At 37.2% G+C, this 20,035-nt stretch overlaps 1 protein-coding gene across 3 annotated transcripts; it reads right to left on the bottom strand.

The window, feature by feature from the left end:
• Nucleotides 1–5: 5 nt before the first annotated feature.
• psmg3 (proteasome (prosome, macropain) assembly chaperone 3) lies at nucleotides 6–18,110 on the bottom strand. 3 transcript variants are annotated; one of them, XM_077618192.1, is made up of 8 exons: nucleotides 18,004–18,110; nucleotides 13,932–14,046; nucleotides 11,786–12,023; nucleotides 6,511–6,655; nucleotides 3,307–3,397; nucleotides 1,833–1,992; nucleotides 1,132–1,360; nucleotides 6–1,034 (listed from the first exon to the last, which is right to left on the bottom strand). In XM_077618192.1, exons 7-8 carry the CDS (start codon nucleotides 1,348–1,350, stop codon nucleotides 882–884), a joined length of 372 nt encoding a protein of 123 aa, XP_077474318.1. In that variant the 5' UTR covers nucleotides 1,351–1,360; nucleotides 1,833–1,992; nucleotides 3,307–3,397; nucleotides 6,511–6,655; nucleotides 11,786–12,023; nucleotides 13,932–14,046; nucleotides 18,004–18,110; the 3' UTR covers nucleotides 6–881. The 3 variants fall into 3 exon arrangements, with proteins under 3 accessions (XP_077474318.1, XP_077474319.1, XP_077474320.1); XM_077618193.1 differs by lacking the exon at nucleotides 3,307–3,397; XM_077618194.1 differs by lacking the exons at nucleotides 11,786–12,023; nucleotides 13,932–14,046; nucleotides 18,004–18,110 and adding an exon at nucleotides 11,009–11,680.
• Nucleotides 18,111–20,035: the final 1,925 nt, after the last annotated feature.

Here is a 20,035-nt window from a genome sequence, read left to right as displayed (position 1 = left end):
CCATTTTATTTCATTTGGGAGGGCGTGGATCGTTATTATGAATAATCAAGTAATTATTTCATTACAGCTCTGTTTGGAATGTAAAAAAATGCCTTTCAGGAATGTGAGTCGTCACAGTTCAAATGCATTGCATGTCTGCAGCCAATGACTTCAATGATTGTGATAGATCAGTAGTAACTTTTTGTTTTAGTCACATAGTTTTAAGAGAACTTTACTTTTAGTAATTCCAAGTTTTTAGTAGAGTGTTGTTACTCTTCTGGAAGCATGGTAATTAATTAACATGTCCGCCTCACAGTTTTGAGCTCAAGGTTCAGTTCTGGGCTCTGGCCTTCCTGTGCTGAGTTTGCACGTTCTCCTGCGTGGGTTTTCTCCAGGTACTCTGGTTCCGCCCCACATGCCCAAAACATGCATGGGAAGCCAATTGAACACTCCAAATTTACCGTGGGTTTGAATGTGTGCGAAACAGGATAATTCAAGGTATAGCCTGCCTATGGCCCATTGTTAGCTGGCATAAGCTCCGACAACCCTAGTGAGGATATGCAGTTTGGAAGATATATATTTTTTAACATGTCAATTTTTTTTAATTCTATGACCACCCAAAAACAAACAGGAACATGATGTTATTATCACAAAGTCATTCATACAAAGCGGCGACCAGTTGTGTTGAAAATATCCTTTTGAGATGGATAGGATATTTACATTACAAAAGTATAGTGTGGTGAAATATCTTCACATGGGAAATGATTGTTTTTAAAAAGTGAGAATTATTCTTGCAAAACTTACACTGTTCCAAATTGCTAATGACAAACCATCTGAACCTGCAAATAACAAAAAGGGAGCTGCTTTTCTCCAGTTCATTTTGCTGTTTTTTTGGAGACTTCCTACCAAACTTGACAACTTTTGATAAGTTCTTTTATCTGCCTAATTGCATCTACAGAGGAGTCCTTGAGTGCCAGTCCCATCAAGACGGGCTTGTTGCCGGCTTCTTGCGACACAAACGACCCCAGGTTTTTGCCACACACATGCGTCAGGGGCTAAAAAAAAAGAGAAGAAAATCAGCAACGCATATTTAGCATGGTCTTGCATGACAGTGCATGGATTATATTAGAGAAGCAAATGCATCCGTTGTACCTCGTCCTTTCCAAGCAGCACTTTGGTGGAATACATTGAAGTGCTGAATTCATCACATCTGGACTCAGGGGTGACGGAAACAAGTGTGCCTATCTTGCCGTACTGGGTTATGACAATAAATATGTAATTACTAAACCCTGTGCAGACAACTTGCGTGGGGACACCGTTGATTTCTTTCTGCGTCTGTCGTGATGAGATGATGGGCTCTGCAGAAGACATTTTGTCAAACCTAGGGAAAAAAAACAACAACATTTGAAATGCTGTTTGCTCTACAATGGCAAATTTAAAAGTCACCCAAAATATTAGATTTGGAGATCTGATAAAACATTATTTATATTATATATTTCTGGCTATATTTTACAGACAGTAAAGTAACAATCATTTTATTCAATTTTTCTTGGCTATCATACACTATTGATTAGAATTAGGATCAATGCCTATTTGAATCTTTTATGACCATTAAGCATGAAGCAGTTATATATTTTTTTTCAGAAAAAAACTAGCGATGAAAACCCACAATTATCACAACGTGGTATGGAAATCAGAAAACAGCACGCCTTTTAAAATTACTACTTTGTACGGGGACATGACTTTTGTTTAGAGAGATCGCTAACACTTAGCCACGCAATTGCTAGACGAAAACAACGGCACAAAAAGGATGGGCACAGCTTTTCGATTTCAAGCACGAAGCTCGTCCTTACCTATTATTAATCACCGAGTCGATTCAGCTGTGTGAATATGTATTTTTTTCCACGATCGTCAGCTAAAAAGGCTTTTCATTCTGCTTTCCATTTGAACGTGCGCTGCAAAAGGACGTCTGCGTCATGACGTCAAAGACACGCACTTCCGAGTTGCGTTGGCCTGCGTAAAATAGACGACAATATTAATAAAAGCAATGAGACGAATAAAATAGTAATAAGTAATACAAAATAATTAGCAGCGCGACTAAGGTTTTGTAGGTCATATTTTTAAAGACCAGGTTTTTTAAAGACAGTAGTTTTACCCCATTACTGTACTATAACTACTACAACCACTACTACTACCAACACCACTACTACTACTACCACAACTACTACTACCACAACTACTACTACTACCACCACAACTACCACCACTACTACTACCACAACTACTACTACCACCACAACTACCACCACTACCACCACTACTACTACTACTACTACTACTATCACAACTACTACAAATACTACTACCACAACTACTACTACTACTATCACAACTACTACAAATACTACTACCACAACTACTACAACTACTATCACAACTACTACAAATACTACTACCACAACTACTACAAATACTACTACCACAACTACTACTACTACTACCACAACTACTACTACTACCACAACTACTACCACTACTACTACTACTACTATTACTACAGTAGTAGTAGTAGTAGTACGACTACTACTACAGCTACTAGTAGTAGTAGTAGTAGTAGTAGTATTAATACTAGTAATATTTATTTTTTAGGAAATGTGTCGACAAAAATAAAAATAAAACAAGTAGAGGAAACAGTTAAAAACGAATGAATAGACAAATGACTAAATAAATAAATACAAAATGTATGCATTTATAAGATTTGCCAGGATATGAAATTTAAAGACTATTGACATTTTTTAACCCCATTTTTTAAATGACTGTAAATCATTTACAGTACATCGATTCAGTGTTATCTAACATTAGTTACTTAATACAAAAGGGAAAAGTGGCTTATTTTCTTCCTGGTACCTAGGCGTTAATGATTTATTTTTTTAAATATAAATTTGCATGAGAGTGGTAAACTTGAGTCCACAGAGAGGAAAGCTCGGATCTGCAATGAACTGACCTAATTTAAGATGCTGCAAGTTTGTTTATTTGATTTATTTTTTAATTCAAATAAAAAGATTTCCCTTGCAGCTATAGGCTCCATCCTTCTGCTAAGTGCCAAAGATTGTTTGAAGCCCTAAGATCCTCACAGCACGGGGGGGTGACAAAGGCAGGATAATTTCTTATCAGCATGACTTCACTCTTCCGGTGCGTTTTCTTTTCGAAAAGGCCCCGCTAATAACTACTTTAAACCAACGTGACATTTGAACAGAACAAGGCCAAAGATAAGCAGACACAGCTTCATGCAAGACAAACGCCTGAGGAAATTTCAAAAGTGCTTACGTGCCCTTTTTAAAAATGATTTTATATATATATTCCAGGTGAATGTGAAGTCTGCAAGTGCTGCATCAGGCTGATCCAAAAGCCAGAGACCCTGTGACACATTCACAATGTCAAACGGAGCACCAGACTCAGCAGAATTGCTATGCATTGTGGGTGGGCGGCAGCACATCTGAAATAGGTATAACAAAACCGATCATGTTTTCATTTTAAACGACATCTTGAAAAACGGAGTCCCAAATATCAATAAACAGCATGTCAGCATTAATGCATGGGAAGCTCGGAGCGCAAGGTGTTCACAAGTGATATTTCCGCACCGACTATTCCGATGAATGCTTTTTCAAAGAGATAACATAACACAGCAACTTCAGAGAATGGAAGTTCTTTTTATAGTTCTGTGTTTTTACACTTGGGGAAATTAGCAAGGTGTGACAGAAAGATATGTCTTCAAATTTTACGCTCTGGGTCAAGGGTATCAGACTCGGGTTGGTTCGCGGGCCGCTTTAACGTCAACTCAATTTCACGTGGGCCGGACCATTTTAGATATAATATTTAGATTTTTTTTATATAAATGGATTAAATGAACTGGATTAAAAGCCATGAATATTCAGGTTTTTATAGATCTAAAACAATGTTTATTTTAGCTTTTTTAATATATTTTTAGATTTTACAAAATGATTTTTGAACTAAAAACAGAAAAAAATGATTAAAAAATTACAATTATTGATTTAAAAGGGGGAAAATCAGTAAATTTAATATACATCTATACTCTTCATTTTAATTTGATCCTAAAACAGAAAGTCGGCACTCATGATTTACTTTACCGGGCCACACAAAATGATGCTGTGGGCCAGATTTGGCCCCCGGGCCGCCACTTTGACACATGTGGGTTAAAGTCACACAAAGGTCAAACCACACGGTTACACAAAAACACAGCTCAGCATGAATTTGACAACGCAATTTTGGGGGAAGCACTCGCAACTAGTTCAAGACCCAGAAGAATGCAAGCAGGTTGACATTTCTATCATATTTTGCAAGTTCATAAACTGAAGACTACTGCAGGAGAACCATTTTCTTAAGAATGTGCACCAATGACTAGCAGCAATTCCTTCTACAATTCCAGATTTCATTATAATCAAACATTGAAAAACGTTGACAGAATCTCCCACCTTTCACCCTGGAACAATTTCATTGTGATAGATAAACACTTAGCAGGAAGAACCACAACACAACACAATATATATACAAACAACACAAGCCATTATTACCCTGGTGGCCACTAGAGTGCTGTGCTGTATTGCAGATGGACAATTTGCTGTGACATTCCAAAGTTGCACTGCAGCCACATGGGATTTGACCACCAAGGCTGCATTTTTTAAAAATACATGAGAAGGATAAACCGAGAGGGCGACGACAACATGTTGAGTGCAATTGTCGAAGAGCCTCGACAACTCTTTCCACTGTCACGCTACAAAAGAAAAACTTGTCTCGGCCTTACTGCTCTATTTATTTGGATTTATCGAGCTGAGTATCGTCATTTTAAAAATAGTCAAAGGCTTTAAAATTTGGGGTGATGGGGAAAACATGAAATATTTCCTTTTTGATTTTTAGCCATTTATTTTTACAATTAAAAATGAAAAATTGTAAATATTTAGGGTTTTTTTACTTATAAAATGTATTTACACAAGAAAAATAAAAGGGGAAAAGAGATGGCATTCTCATTTTTAAATTTTTTTAACATCTGTGCTCTAAATGACATTTGTTTGTATACCAATGTAAATGGTTGTCTGTCCATATGTGGCCCGTGATTGGCAGGCGACCAGTCGGTGTACTTGGATGGACACCAGTTCACTCGTGAATTTGAAGTGGATATGCGGTAGAAAATAAATAAATAGATGAACGCGACTGAACCATCACCAACACACACAAAATGATGGCAGACTATCCACTCAAAATGGCGATTTGGGCAGCAAAACTAAATATTTTTGCTGTATTTCAATGTGAGTATGCTTAGGAGACATTTTGTATTTGCATAATATTCAAACAAAAAACAAAACACTGCACTGACAGTGTCTGTTTTATAGTAATTACAGTCCTATCTAGTGAGAACAGGCTGGACTATGTTTAACCCTTGCATGCACCAATTTTACATATAATCGCCCCTCCCAGTCAAACTGGATTGGACATCTCAATGGCACTGAAATTTAAGCATTCACAGCCAGGCTTTCTGGTTTAAATGAATTGGACATCTATAGCCATTAATGGCATGCAATAAGTTAAATAATGAGAAAAAAATTATAAACTTTAGAGCAAGTGTGTCAGACTCGGGTTGGTTCGTGGGCCACTTTAACGTCAACTTGATTTCACGTGGGCCGGACTATTTTAGATATCATGTTTAGATTTTTTTTTAATAAATGGATTAAAATAACTGGATTAAAAGCCCTGAATATTCTGTTTTTTATACATCTAAAACAATGTTTATTTTAGCTTTTTTAATATATTTTTTTAATTTTACAAAATGAGTTTTGAACTAAAAACACAGAAATAATTGATAAAAAAAATTATAATTATTAATTTAAAAGGGGGAAAATCAGGAAATTTGATATACATCTATACTCTTCATTTTAATTTGATCCTAAAACAGAAAGTCGGCACTCATGATTTACTTTCCCGGGCCACACAAAATAATGCGGCGGGCCAGATTTGGCCCCCGGGCCGCCACTTTGACACATGTGCTTTAGAGTGTTACTTTGGGCTGTAACCAGCATATATTCCTGATTTTAGTCCATTTAATTTCAGTCATTTAGTTTTTATTAGCACTGGCTTCATTTAAAAATGCGTTTTTAATCATCACAAATCATATAAACTATATAATAAAGATTAATAGGTTTAAAAAAACTGCTATTACAATTGATTCCACATCAACCCATGCTAAATAATTCTGTCATCAGTACATCTAAAATAGAAAAATAAAATACATTTATCATAGCCTTTGGAGGACTTTAAAAATGCTTGAATGGCCTAATAGGATTTTCCCCCCCTCCTTAAATGTCGGGTAAATCTCTCGCCTGAATAAAAAAAAACTCCCTGCTGCCTTACATCATTTTGTGACACCCAAATTATTCCACACTCAAGTCTACATATGTTAAAGCAGCAGTTAAGATAATGATTGATTGTTAAACATGAGTTCAAGAAGGAGTTATTCACCTCATATTTCACTCATCATTTTGGTTCCAAGGTGTTGCGCCTCTGATAAGACCCTTGAAACTCCTCAGCATTCGGGTCAAGTGCAGATGTACAGTATACTTTGTTGGAACTTCAAATTAAATCGCCATTTGAGTGCACGAGAGAGCTGGAATGAGAAAATAGATGAGTGTGAGAGAAGGAGAATACATGTTCATGTCCCAGGTACTTAGATCAAGTGGCCCATGACCAGACATTTGTATTCTCAGTTCAGGCTTTGTATCGACTAATCATCAAACATTCTTTTTTTTAAATGAAATTTCTATATATCATGTTTTTTTCGTAACATATAACAGCGGCCAGATATCATCCATCAAAACAACCCTGAGGAATGGTGGAACACGCCCAATTTCTTGATAAATATATCCAGCTAAAGGAAATATTACTCTTTTTTTTTTGTTTGTTTTCTTGTAAAAACATATTTTCACAAATAAGGTGATTGATGTTTTATTGTACAGTGGTACCTCGAGATATGAGCTTAATTTGTTACGGGACTGAGCTCGTATGTTGAATTTCTCGTAACTCAAACGAACGTTTCCCATAGAAATGAACTAAAAACCAATTAATTTGTTCCAACCCTCTGAAAAAAAACACTAAAAACAGGATATTGGATTGGAAAAAAATGAGATTTTTGCACGGCAACACGCTCGTAACATAACAAACAAATTTAAATGAACTTGGATTACGATGCCGACACTCAAAAACAAATTTAATCTAACCTTACACTAAATTCACTATCAATGGGCTGTTTGCTTTTGTATTCCCTTCAAAATATTCCAAAAATGATGCACACATGTCCTCACAATAGGATAACGCACGACCACTTGCCAACGAGAAGTAGTATATATAATTCTCGTATTAGCAATCGCCTCCACATTCGCAATGACTAACAGGAAAAAAACTCGTATGTCGAGGTACCACTGTAGTTGGATACTTTATTCCACTTAGTGCAAGGGTGTCAAACTCGGGTTGATTCGTGGGCCGCATTAATGTCAACTCCATTTCATGTGAGCTGGATGATTTTACATCTAATATTTAGATTTTTCATTTATTTCATTCATTTTAAATCGGATTAAAAGAACTGGATCAAAAGCTCTAAATAGGCCGTTTTTTATAGATCTAAAACAATTTTTTTTAGCTTTTTTTTCTTAGTAAGGGGAAATGTCTTTACATTTTTTCATTTTTCAGGATTTTTTTTTTAATTAGTATGTTCAATATTAGTAGAAAACAGAAAATATTTGTATATATTCATTTTTTGATTTTACAAAATGCTTTTTGAACTAAAAACACAAAAGAAAAAAAGGATTAAAGGATAAATTGCAATGATTGATTTAAAAAGGGTAAAATCAGGAAATATAACGTACATTTATAACCTTCATTTGAATTTGATCTTAAAACAGAAAGTCGGCACTCATGATTTACTTCCTCGGGCCGCATAAAATGATGCGGCCGGCCAGATTTGGCCCCCGGGCCGCCACTTTGACACCTCTGACTTAGTGCATGGCAGCGTATTCACGCATTTAAAAAGTCAATTTTCATGTTACCGTCACACAACGACGAGGTTTAGCCTGTCGTTGGGGGTCGTTTTATTTTGAAAGCGTTGAAAACATGTACATTTCCTAAAGAACGCTCTGCATCCGAGTCCTACTTTGAGTCCAGTCCTGAGAGATACTACGACCCTTTTCCAACGCCCTCATTTGTATTGCACAAGAGGCCTAACTGTGAAAATGGAATAATTCATACAAGAGTATGGATGTCAGAAGAAATAATCACATTTCACTGCGTAAATGATGTCACAGAATTGCTTGATGAGTTCATTAGTCGTCATGAAACTTACTTGCTCTTGGGCCACGCGCGTGAAATACCACACTGGATGCCCTTTGCTCTTATTTTACTTCTTAAAGCAAACGTGCTACACCTGATTAATTCTAATAACTTTGTTCATTTGCAAGTGATTATTCGCCGGCGCCGTGATGCGGCACCACCTCATTACATCCCAAGTGCCCAAGAGCTATTCACCATACGACGATCTCATTGACAAATGAAATATGTCAAACAATAAATGTTGATATTTAGCCGATTGTATTAACTTCATTTCAGAAACAAAATAAAATTCCCAGAGAAGCATTTCATATTAATTATTGAACATCTTTTTTTTCTTTTTTTGTCCAATTTATTTCTGGAAAAAATATTTTTAAAATCTGATCTAGAAATATATATATATTTTTAAGACTAATAGCTTTTTTAATGTGTTTTTCAATGACTTCCTTCATTTTGTTTAAATTATTTAAGCCTATTTTTCAATTGTGCAAATTGTAAAGGCAATACTGAGATATTGTCCTGTATGAATTTAGTAAAAACAATTAACCAAAAAAATGCATTTAAATGTCAAATGAGTACATTTTGACTTTTAAAAAACCCAATATTTAGACGATTGTATTAAATTCATCTCAGAAACAAAATAAAATTCCCAGAGAAGCATTTTATATTAATTTTTTTATTTTACTTTTTTTCTTTTTATGTCCAATTTATTTCTTGCAAGTTTTATTTTTACAATAATTGTTCAAATCTGATTTAGAAATATTTATATTTTTAAGACGAATAGCTTTTTTAACGTCTGTTTTTCAATGACTTCCTTCATTTTATTTAAATTATTTAAGCATATTTTTAATTGTCCAAATTGTAAAAAGCAATACTACAATAGAATGCCAAATGGAGCTGTAAAATATTATGTGAGATATTGTCCTGTATGAATTTAGTAAAAACAATTAAGAAAAAAATGCATTTAAATGTCAAATGACATTCTGACCTAAAAAAAATCAAAAAAACAACAACATTGTATTAAGTTCATCTTGACGCAGATCACAGTGGCAGAGCAATAATCTTGTAAAAAAATTGTTTCTTTTACTAAGAGGAGAAAGAAGAAGAATATAAAGAAACGTCCATGTTATTTTCACAGCGTCGTATTTCTTTGATGCCGCGGGAAGTCGACTCAAATGGCATCCATTAGTTTCCCAAAATGTCTTCAAGCGATCTCATGGAAAATTCAGCCGTCTTTTTAAAATTGTATTCATAGCAGAAGCAGACTCAAGAAGTCCCAGTCCAGGGAGCGTATTGCCATGCAAATGATTGCGCCTCCTTCATTAAGCATTCATAAAATGAAAGAAATGTGGTTTTGCCTAGCCGAGGGGGGATACAGGTCATTTCAAGATGTAATTGCCGTTGATTTTCAAGATTGCCACAATGAACACACTTGCAATTTAAGAACTAAATGAGTCTTCGGTCGGTCACTCCCATTCAGAATATTTCCTTTGGGGGAGAAACGTGAACTCCAACTCATCAGGTTTTACTCGGGCTAATTAGTTTTCACGCCAAACTTCAGTCTCTTGCGTAGTTAAAGTATGATTTAGTATTCTCCACTATTTTCATAGTATGGCTGACATACAGTGGTACCTCGACATACGAGTGGCCCGACATACGAGCAATTTGAGATACGAGTAAAATTTCGAGCAAATATTTATCTTGAGATACGAGACAAATTTTGACATACTAGCAGACAGCGGACGCGAGATGCTGCTCATAAGAACATCATGGGCACTGTCTCTCTCCCCGCAACTCCCTCGTGTAATGTCTCTGGTCACAACTCTCTCTTTGTAATGTCTCTGCGAGCACTGGGCGGAGCGTTGCATTTTTTTCAGTGTTTTTCCCCCCATTAGTCAGTGCGAATGGCGTTTATACTACTTCTCGTTGGGAAGTGGTCGTGTGTTAACCTATTGTGAGGACATTTTGGGAATATTTTGAAGGGAATACAAACAAACAACCCTCGATATTGACTGAAAGTCAGTGTGGAGGCGGGGCAAAAAGAGCAGAAGAAAGGTATCAAAATGTCAAACATAATTAGAATTAAGTTTAGTGTTAGGTTCGATTAAACTTATTTTTGAGTGTGTCTGCATCGTAATCCAAGTTCATTTAAATTTGTTTATGTTTTGTTACGAGTGTGTTGCCGTGCAATAATTTGTTTTTAGTTCATTTGAATGGGAAACGTTCGTTTGAGTTACGAGAAAATCGACATACGAGCTCAGTCAGTCCCGGAACGAATTAAGCTCGTATCTCGAGGTACCACTGTAAATAGATTTCAATGACGAGAATTGTGGGTTTGCCTAGTGGTTAGAATATCCGTCTCACAGTCATGAGATCGCGGGTTCACTCCTAAATGTTGAGTTTGCATGGGTTTTCTCCAGGTACTCTGTTAAACACTCCAAATTGGCCCTTAAGTGTGAATGGTTTGCAATTGGCTGGCAACCAATTGAGCGTATGCTTGCTATTTAAATCCCAACGTTGACTTCTGCCAATGTCACCAATCTTGATAAATGGCCCAATCGGCCGTGTCGACCCGAGCCAATCACTGTTGTTGCTCTTTAAATATCATTACAATTCTGTCAAGGCCATCGCATGTGCTCACCATCTCCTCCATCAGCACCTTGACCTCCAGCATGTGAAGATGGGCGGAGGGGGGAGGGGACTCATCTCAGACACACTCAAGTGAGTTTTCATCCGGCAACACTGTTGACTCATGGGAGACTTTGCCAATATTTATTTACTCGGCACTTTTGAGGATAAACACATTCACTTGTTACGACATTGTGCAACCTTGCCAATGAAAATATTTACAGACTTCAAATTGAATTCTTTCACTCCAAATTGACAGCAAGAGACATTAAATTGAGTGAGATGGGATTGAATTTTCATGTATTGGCGTCAATGGCAGCCAAAGAGTTAAGCCTTGGGAGATCAAGAAACTAAATTAAATTCCCAGAGAAGCATTTTATATTAATTTTTGAACGTCTCTTTTTCTTTTTATGTGCAATGTATTTCTTGAAAGTTTTACTTTTTAAATCTGATTTAGAAATATTGATATTTTTAAAACGAATAGCTTTTTTAATGTGTTTTTCAATGACTTCCTTCATTTTATCTAAATTATTTAAACCTATTTTTCAATTGTACAAATTGTAAAAGCAATACTACAATAGAATGTCAAATGGAGCCGTAAAATATTATCTGAGACATTGTCATGTATTAATGTAGTAAAAACAATTAAGAAAAAAAATACATTTAAATGTCAAATGAGTACATTTTGACCTAAAAAACAAACAAAAATAAATACATTTTACTTGCACTTAATCATCACCCAATATGCATTATTTCTCCACATAGTCAACATTTTAAAAATAAAACTCACCTCCTGTACCTTGTATCATTTGTGTTAGCATCCCACTATTCAGCTGTAGTGCCCTTGCGTATTTCCTCATAGGACGCCAATGCAAGGTTATCTTTAACGGCATCTCTTAATATTCACAACAGTCCGGCGCAATCACGGCGCCACGCGGATCGATTTGTTCAACAGCCCCTCCGTCCGAGTCGAGCGAAGGTGGCTGCATGGTAAACAGCTCCGTCGATAGGTGGAGATGTCCAAATCCCTAACAAGAAAAAAAGGGTGAGTGAATAAGAAGCTTTATAATGTGGCTCACATAGAAACTCACTGTTTCCCCCCACACCTACTCGGGGGGGAATAATTCACCATGTTCAATTCACTTAACATGCCCCAAACAAACAAAATAGTCAAAGTACTCAGGTAATGTAGTACAAACACGAAACACCACCGAATTGCTCGTGAGAGGTGTCACGGCGAGGTGGTGGGAAAAGGAAAGCGTTTCATGTCGGATCAAGGCAAACATGGCGCGCACCTTTCGGCGAGCTGGCTCGTGCATTAGCGCTAAGAGGCCAGTCACGTGTGAATCCTTCATGCGGGCCGACGGTTGTGCTTAATGCAACCGACAAGAAGCTCAAAACAATCCATGAATAAACCACGAGGCCGGGCCTCTGTGAGAAGGGCTAATTTTAATTTGCACTGTGCAGATTATATTGTCTGCCGCAATTCGGGCATGCCAGTTCTCGCTTGCCGTAAGGGCAGGAAATCTTTAAATTACAAATACTAAGTATTCACATAAGCATACCAACGAGGTGGGATTGATTTTTTTCATGCTAAGGGCGTATTCACATCAGGAAAGTCAATAGTAGGATTTCTTTGGTCCGGACTAGAATACAATTTAACGTACATTCTAGACTATAAGTCACACTTTTTTCATAGTTTTGGCTGGGCATGTGATGAGTACTCAAGTGCGAAATATATACCGTATTTTCACCACTATAAGGCGCACTTAAAAGTCTTACATTTTCTCCAAAATAGACAGGGCGCCTTATAATCCAGTGTGCTTTATATATGGAAAAAAAATTAAAATGTGTCCTTCATTGAGGGTGCGCCTTATAATGCGGTGCGCCTTATAGCCGTGAAAAAAAAATATATATTTTTGTTTAACTCTTGGACCACTGACAGTCTGTTATGTTGTCTTTTTAGGCTATATTTATCCGAAAAACTGTTATGTTAACAGATGCCTATTTAGTTGCGATAAAAAGATTTGTTTCCTTTTAAAAAAAAATTTAATTACGGCAAGGTATAATTTCCACTCGTCCGCATGTTTTAATTAGTAAATGCTTTTTGGACATCCAAAACCTGTTCCATATGGGGAATTGATTTTGTATAATAGGAATTAGAAAAAATTGTTTTATTGTGTTCTTTTGATGTATTTCAATGGCAAAACATAAAAAAAACTTCATAATAAATCAGTATTTTTCGTAATTCATGTGTTGCATCATCAGATTTTCTTTGCAAAAGGTCACTTTTAGAATAGAAATGCAGCTATAATATTAACATTATTTTCCATTTTTGAAGCGATGAAATGAATACAGTTAAATCTATTTAAAATGGATATCAATCCTTCTTTTACTACCACAAAAAATATTTTCAATAGATGTCTAGTGTCCCTAAAAAGGTTTCACCACAAATTAAAAATCAGTCGCAAAAGTGTCTCCCAAACAATTTTCAGATTGTACGTTTCCCTTGATGACTTAATCATTAAAATTAAGGAATATAAGAAGAAAATGTCATCCTTTTTTTTCCGGCAGACATACTAATCATCCCTCGTTGCACGATAGCCGCACATTTGTCTGTCATTCCGCTTGCCGTTTGACAGATGGGATAATCCGACTATTGTTATGCATGAGACATAATGGGCACAATATTTTACTGTGACATGACTGTGAATTCCAAGGCGGATCAGCCGAAAGTCATCCATCACTCTGGCTACGTTTGCGTGATGGCCGGCTGGCATTTTGGCGCCGGCGAGTGTGCCGTTCGCGTGGCAGGTCTGCGATCCGGCTCGGGCGTTATTTAAAAGAACAGCAGGCAACGGCAGATACATTTCACACGCCCGGGAAAAGGTCAGTGAGGATAAATGGGGCGATGTGGAAAATGAGCTTTCCGTCACCTCTTCACTGCACTTGGTTATATGGCTAATGTTTCTCATCTGGAGAGCCGGGATCTTAGTAGTCATTGATCTTGTGTCTTCTGCTTTCCAAAACCAGGCAACAGTTGAGATGTTTCTGGTGACATTTATACGTATAAGTGGAGTCCTAAGGCTGGAGGTTATTGAGTTTCGCTGGAAAAAAAGACTTCACACAAAGGTTTAAAAGCAGGGGTGTCCAAAATGCTTAGTTTTTATTGGCCCGGAGTAAATTGTGCAAAAAAATAGAACATGGCCCACAAAAGAAGCTTAAGTTTCAGCCTGCGTTCTCTTGCATTTCTCAATGTATCTCAATTATTTATGTGAGTTTTTATATTTTTATATAACTTATTTATGTTTTTATTACTGGGAAAACGTACTTTGTGGAGTAGCACCACCAATTTATATGCCAATAAAGGCTTTTGATTGATTGATTGAATTTTAACATGAAAATATGTTCGTCACTTAAATGGCAGATCTCCATTATTTCCAATGATTTTTTTTCATAAATAAATTAATCTAAAATTATCCATTTGGTTGTGATTTTTTTTGCGGTGACTGGACATTTTCCTTTATGTTATGCAAAAGTTAGTTTGAGAAGAGTAAATAGTATACTGCTGTAAGGCCATTAAATTTTTAATCACAATCAACAGTGAACTTCCGATGAATCGATTTTTTAAATGTAAAAATTTAATATATATATTACAATATACATCTCAGGATTATTTTGTTGCTGGTAGCCCTCAACACAATGACTGCAATTGACAATTATAGACACCAAATCCATTTAAACTAGAAAGGCTGGCATTGAGTAATCACAATTCACTTCCATTGATGGTGCTAGCCGTCCAAACCCATTTGACTGGGAGGGGAGGGCTGGCAGCTGCTCCATTTCTGCAATGCAACAAGTTGTAAAACTGTACAGGTTCTGGTGTGCATGTTTGATTTGCTAACTGTATTTTTTGTTCTCCAAACTTCTCCACTTAAGTTGTATTTGGTCTTACGGCACCATAATTACTTTTTAAATGAAAGCCTGCGAATTTGAGAGCTGGTGACACCAGGTCGTGTTATTTCTCGCACGAAGTTCACTCACAGCTGTTGATACTTTAAAAGTGAGGTGTGAAGAGTGTTGTTGCCGATGCATTAGGGGAGGCGCGCGCCTCGCTCGGTGTCCCAACAGGGTTGTTGTTTTGCTTTACCCAGAGCCCACAAGACAAAAGGCTTCGTGTACGAGTTCACCTCGGCTGTGTATGTGCTCGCCGAGGCGGAACATTACGTTTGGCCGGGGCTCGTCTTATCTGCCTCGTGGATGTATCCTTCTCAAATGTTTAATTTGCTTCTTAGAGAAAGGCCCTTTTCTTATTAAATTATTCAAATGAAGGCTGCTACATACAGTATTGAAAACAAACCCAAAAGGAGGATAGGTGTATTGAAAATAAAGGTTTGAAAGAAAGAATGGGAAAATAGGGTGCTGCAGATAACACGAAGTTGGATCATAATGTTTAAATATTGCAGATTTTTTACACACCAATTGAATGATAGAATGTGGTCACTTAAAACAACAGAACAGACTACTTAAACCAGTTGATTAACTTCCTTCTATTTGCTCAATACACCCGGTCAACCGCTCGGTTGGACGCCGTCCGCCATTGACGTCACTCGGTAACAGCACAAACTTTCTGGCCAACAGAAATAGGATTAAAACTGTTTTTTTGGCGATTTTTTTGTGGGTTGGCATTTTTACAAAGAAAAGGACTATGGAGTTGTGGCACAGTTAAGTCCAATCTATTGAATTTTGTCAAGTACCAAACGCAATAGGGGGCCTTTAATGGAAGCAGCATGTATTCAACTTCAAGCTACAAATGGACAATGATGTAAAACGCTATAATTTCTGACTGTGTGGCAATATCACAGATACTGAAAGGTTGTGCGTGTCCATTTTCGCCTTCAAGGTCTCATTTGCCATTGAATAAAGGATTTTTGCTATGGTCTCCCTGAATAGTCTATATATTTCCTCCTTACAGTTATATATCTAAAATTTAGACAAATGGGTGCAACATCCATTCCTCCATCTTTCCAAGGGGGGACTGTAGTCAAGGTTATCAAGTTACTAACCCCTATAGATAAGATGGTGAATACATAGACTTTATGTTCACTAGGGATATTTCTATACATATTTCAAAAGAATAACGAAGGACTCAAAAGGTCGCCCAGGGCGACAGACATTTTTTTTGAGCATCTAACACAGACAACGTGGAATCTTTTCAATCTGGATGCCATAGCAACGCTCGCTGCTTACCTGCTTTGCCCACACATGACTCAGCAGCTGTTAACTCTCATGTCATGCTAGAATGAAGGCGTCTCACCACCATGCAGAATATAAAATTCCGGAATATAATATTCCGGAATATAATATTCCGGAATATAATATTCCGGAATATAATATTCCGGAATATAATATTCCGGAATATAATATTCCGGAATATAATATTCCGGAATATAATATTCCGGAATATAATATTCCGGAATAGAAATAAAGGCCTATAAGTCTTTAGAAGACACAAGCGGAATATGTTTAGGTTGTCTTTTTTATGAATTAAAATCTCCATCGGAGGGTGCTGGAGACTATCACCAGCTGACTTCGGGCACCAGGCGGGGGACACCCTGAATCGGTGGCCAGCCAATCGCAGGGCACAAGGAGACAAAGGACAACCAATCATAGCAATGGGTATTTTAGAGTGTGCAACCCACCTAATATGGAGATTTTTGGGGATGCAGGAGGAAATCGGAGTACCCAGAGAAAACCCACGCGAGCCCGGGGAGAACATGCCAACTTCACACAGCGAGGACTAACCTGGGATCGAACCCTCGACACCAAAACCGCGAGGCCGAAGCGCTAACCACTCGGTCCGAAAAGTTAATACTTCAAAATAAATCACTTTTTTTACCCGATTGCAGTCCTCTGCCAATTTGCGATCCCACGGTCGGACGTCTGTAGTAAACACCCTCATAAACTTCTCGGCACTCCACGTGATGAGCTGTTGCGTAAGCGGCACTTTGAATGTACTTGAGCCGTTGCTGCAGCGCCGGCTGCATACTTGGGCTCTTTTCCAAAAGGACCATTTAAGAGAATGACTAAAGGCACATGGAGGTGTCGGAGGTGGCCATTCTATCAGCCCACGCCCAAAGACACATTGAGCTACTGCTGATGATGAGACAAGATTCTTGCACAGTCTCCCATCTTAAGAAACACTCGTTTTCTGGAGGGGGGCAATTTTACCTCGTTGGCTGCCATTGACGGCCAGAGACAAATCAGAGTTGCTCTAAAAGTGGACTGTTTTGACCTTGACCACATAGCAACTCATTCATTCATTCATTCATTTTTTGAACAAACAACCAATCCCTCATAGCTCGAGAAGCAAAATTTAGCATGTACCCAACAGCCCCCCCCCCCCCAAAACGGAGTTCTGGCAGCTCTTAAACTTCAAATAATTTGTTAATAAGGGATAAAAAGGGATTCCGAATGAGGGAAGTGAACTGCAAGCTGACGTGGTTTCATGGGAGATCAACAAGTTGTTTAGTGACGTTATTATCTGTCGCACTATGTTTTTGTAATTATTTCACAAGCATATTACCAGCTTATTGTACAGCGGTGGTGCTTTGAGAAATGAATTGAATTTGTTCAATAATGCAAAGCCCTTGTGGCAACAATCATATTTGCCATTAAAATGAGTACAACTAAAACATGATGTAATGGACCCATAACCAAGCAATAACATGTTTCAATAGAATATACAGAATTTCTCCATTTTTTAATGGTTTGCCAGTTATTCCAATCAAAAACGATATGCTCTTTATCACTTTCCATTCTATATCCAATTTCAAATATCTATTTTTTTAAGACTAAAAGCCCAGAAGGGACAGCCAGCAATCTCATCTCTGAATTTTTTGTCCCAAGTTGAATGAAATATTTTTTACCCATGTATAAAAGCAGCAATTTGATCACTTTGGAGTACTTACAAAGCCTTTCAATGTGAAAAAAAATGGAGCGTATCACCTTTGATTTCCTGCTTGGAGCTATACGGGGGGATTCATTGGTGTCATGTCCCTTCCACCCGTCCAGTCAGCATTTTTAAGAAGCAATCCCCTCCGAGCGTCTCCTCCCGCATGTCCACTTTTCTATGATGAAGAGCAAGAAAGGAAAGTAACATATGGGCTGCCTGCATTACCAGGCAAGAATTCATATCAACTTAGTTCTTTATTAGCATCGTAGCGTGACCACATCGTGCATTTTTATTCAATACAGGACCAGGATTCAGCACACTTAGTAAGCATTAATGCTAAAATGTTATATGGAACCATCTGCGCCTTCCCATTAATAATAATGCAGCAATTTCTTTTTTTGCTATGAAATGACAGCCTTTAAAATGTTACCTTTTCTAAATCAAGGATATCGTTTATTTTCCGCCCCAAACTTGTTATTTATCCTTTTGTTTTTATAAGGAGAATTCGCTCAAAGGTACACATAAACACACATAAACATACACACACATATTCCCAATTAAAAATGTCCACTTCTCTGTTGACTGTCACTGACAGTAATCATCATCAGGGCCACATAAGTGTTTTTTTGCTTTTATTCTTTTTAATTAAATTCACTTGCTTACAAATGCCCAAGGCAGGCCTTTAATTATCGGCGGCAAGCTGGGATTTGCAAGTCCAATTTTTGTCTGCAAGTTTTGTTGTTTAAAACAAAGCACTGTTGTTGTTGTTGTTGTGATTTCACTTGACAAATGGCAGATGTGTTTCCGTTTAGTCAAACTTTTTTTTTTCTCTCAGGGGGGCTTTTAGAGACATCAAAAGATGCAAAGGACAATTTGAAAGGTTTTTTTAAGTGTTAAGTCATTGGCTGGCATTAATAGACGTCCAATCCAATTTTATTATCCAGCCAAACTATATTGGAAATCTATCGCCACCATTGAAACATCATTGACAGTCAATAAGCATTGAGTTAAAAAATAAATAAATAAATAAATAAATAAATAAATAAATAAATAAATAAATAAACGAGCACCCGTCTTCCATCATTTTTTTCCCAAGTGTATACAACCAGAAACGCAAGCATGTTTTTTTAACCATGTATGGATAAGGTCTTACTGATAAAGCACTTCGCATACACAAGAGAAATGCGTCATGTATAAAAACTATCAAGTTTAAATATTCATAAAAGAGTTAAAAATAAAAAATGGCAATGGCCAATGAATATATTCTAGTGACAATTTGACGCATGCTAAAGAAAAGGCTCCCTATTTTGCTATAATTACACTCGTACATCCATTACATACATCATAAGTGCACACTAGAGATGTTTTAGAGCTGGGAAATTGGGACTGATTATATAATTTTCATAGGTTTAGAATCAGGTAGAAAAAGATCGGCTTTTTTAACAAATGGATTTATCTAGTTTTAAGTGTTACCTCATTGATTGTGATAGATGGCTATAGACATCCCAGGTATCGGTTCGGGATTTCCGCTTTTAAACAAGACTATTTTGTTGAAAACACCAAGTTTTGAAAGGGCCATATTGTAAGAAATCAAAGTCTTTTTGTATGACTTTTATTCCACGTTTGCCTAGAGCCAAGCGTTTGTTTACCTTCCAAAGTTCATCAACGCTGCTGAGGCCAATGAACCAAAGTAAAGGTAATTATCATAGAAAATGCCTGACTGCTCAATCGCCATCTCACCCCTAGCCACCTCCTCACACACTTCAAATGTCATCTGAATTTCATGTCACAAACCTGAACTGTATTTGTTTCGGGCAGGCCGGCAGGTCACGTCGCAATTCCGATACCTCCACGCGTGTGGTTTGATAACCTTCAAGGCTTTTTAGGAAGCGATCTGGGGGGAAAAAACGAAAGTTTGTTAAACCAGTTTTTCAGAACTTTACTGTCAAAATTGCATGCTCCACTTGACAACTATCAGTTTTTTTAAAAGAGTTTCTGCTTAATTCCGCTATGGAGTGACCTTCCTTGTCTATTTAAAAGTCATTTTTTGTTGTTGTTGTTGTTTTATGACTCTTTCAGTGCCAT

This window comes from Stigmatopora argus, chromosome 14 (assembly GCF_051989625.1).
Source record: "Stigmatopora argus isolate UIUO_Sarg chromosome 14, RoL_Sarg_1.0, whole genome shotgun sequence".
In the NCBI taxonomy this organism is placed as follows: Eukaryota; Metazoa; Chordata; class Actinopteri; order Syngnathiformes; family Syngnathidae; genus Stigmatopora; species Stigmatopora argus.
The sequence above is the reverse complement of the archived record's forward strand: the minus strand, read 5'-3'. Positions and strand labels throughout refer to the sequence as shown.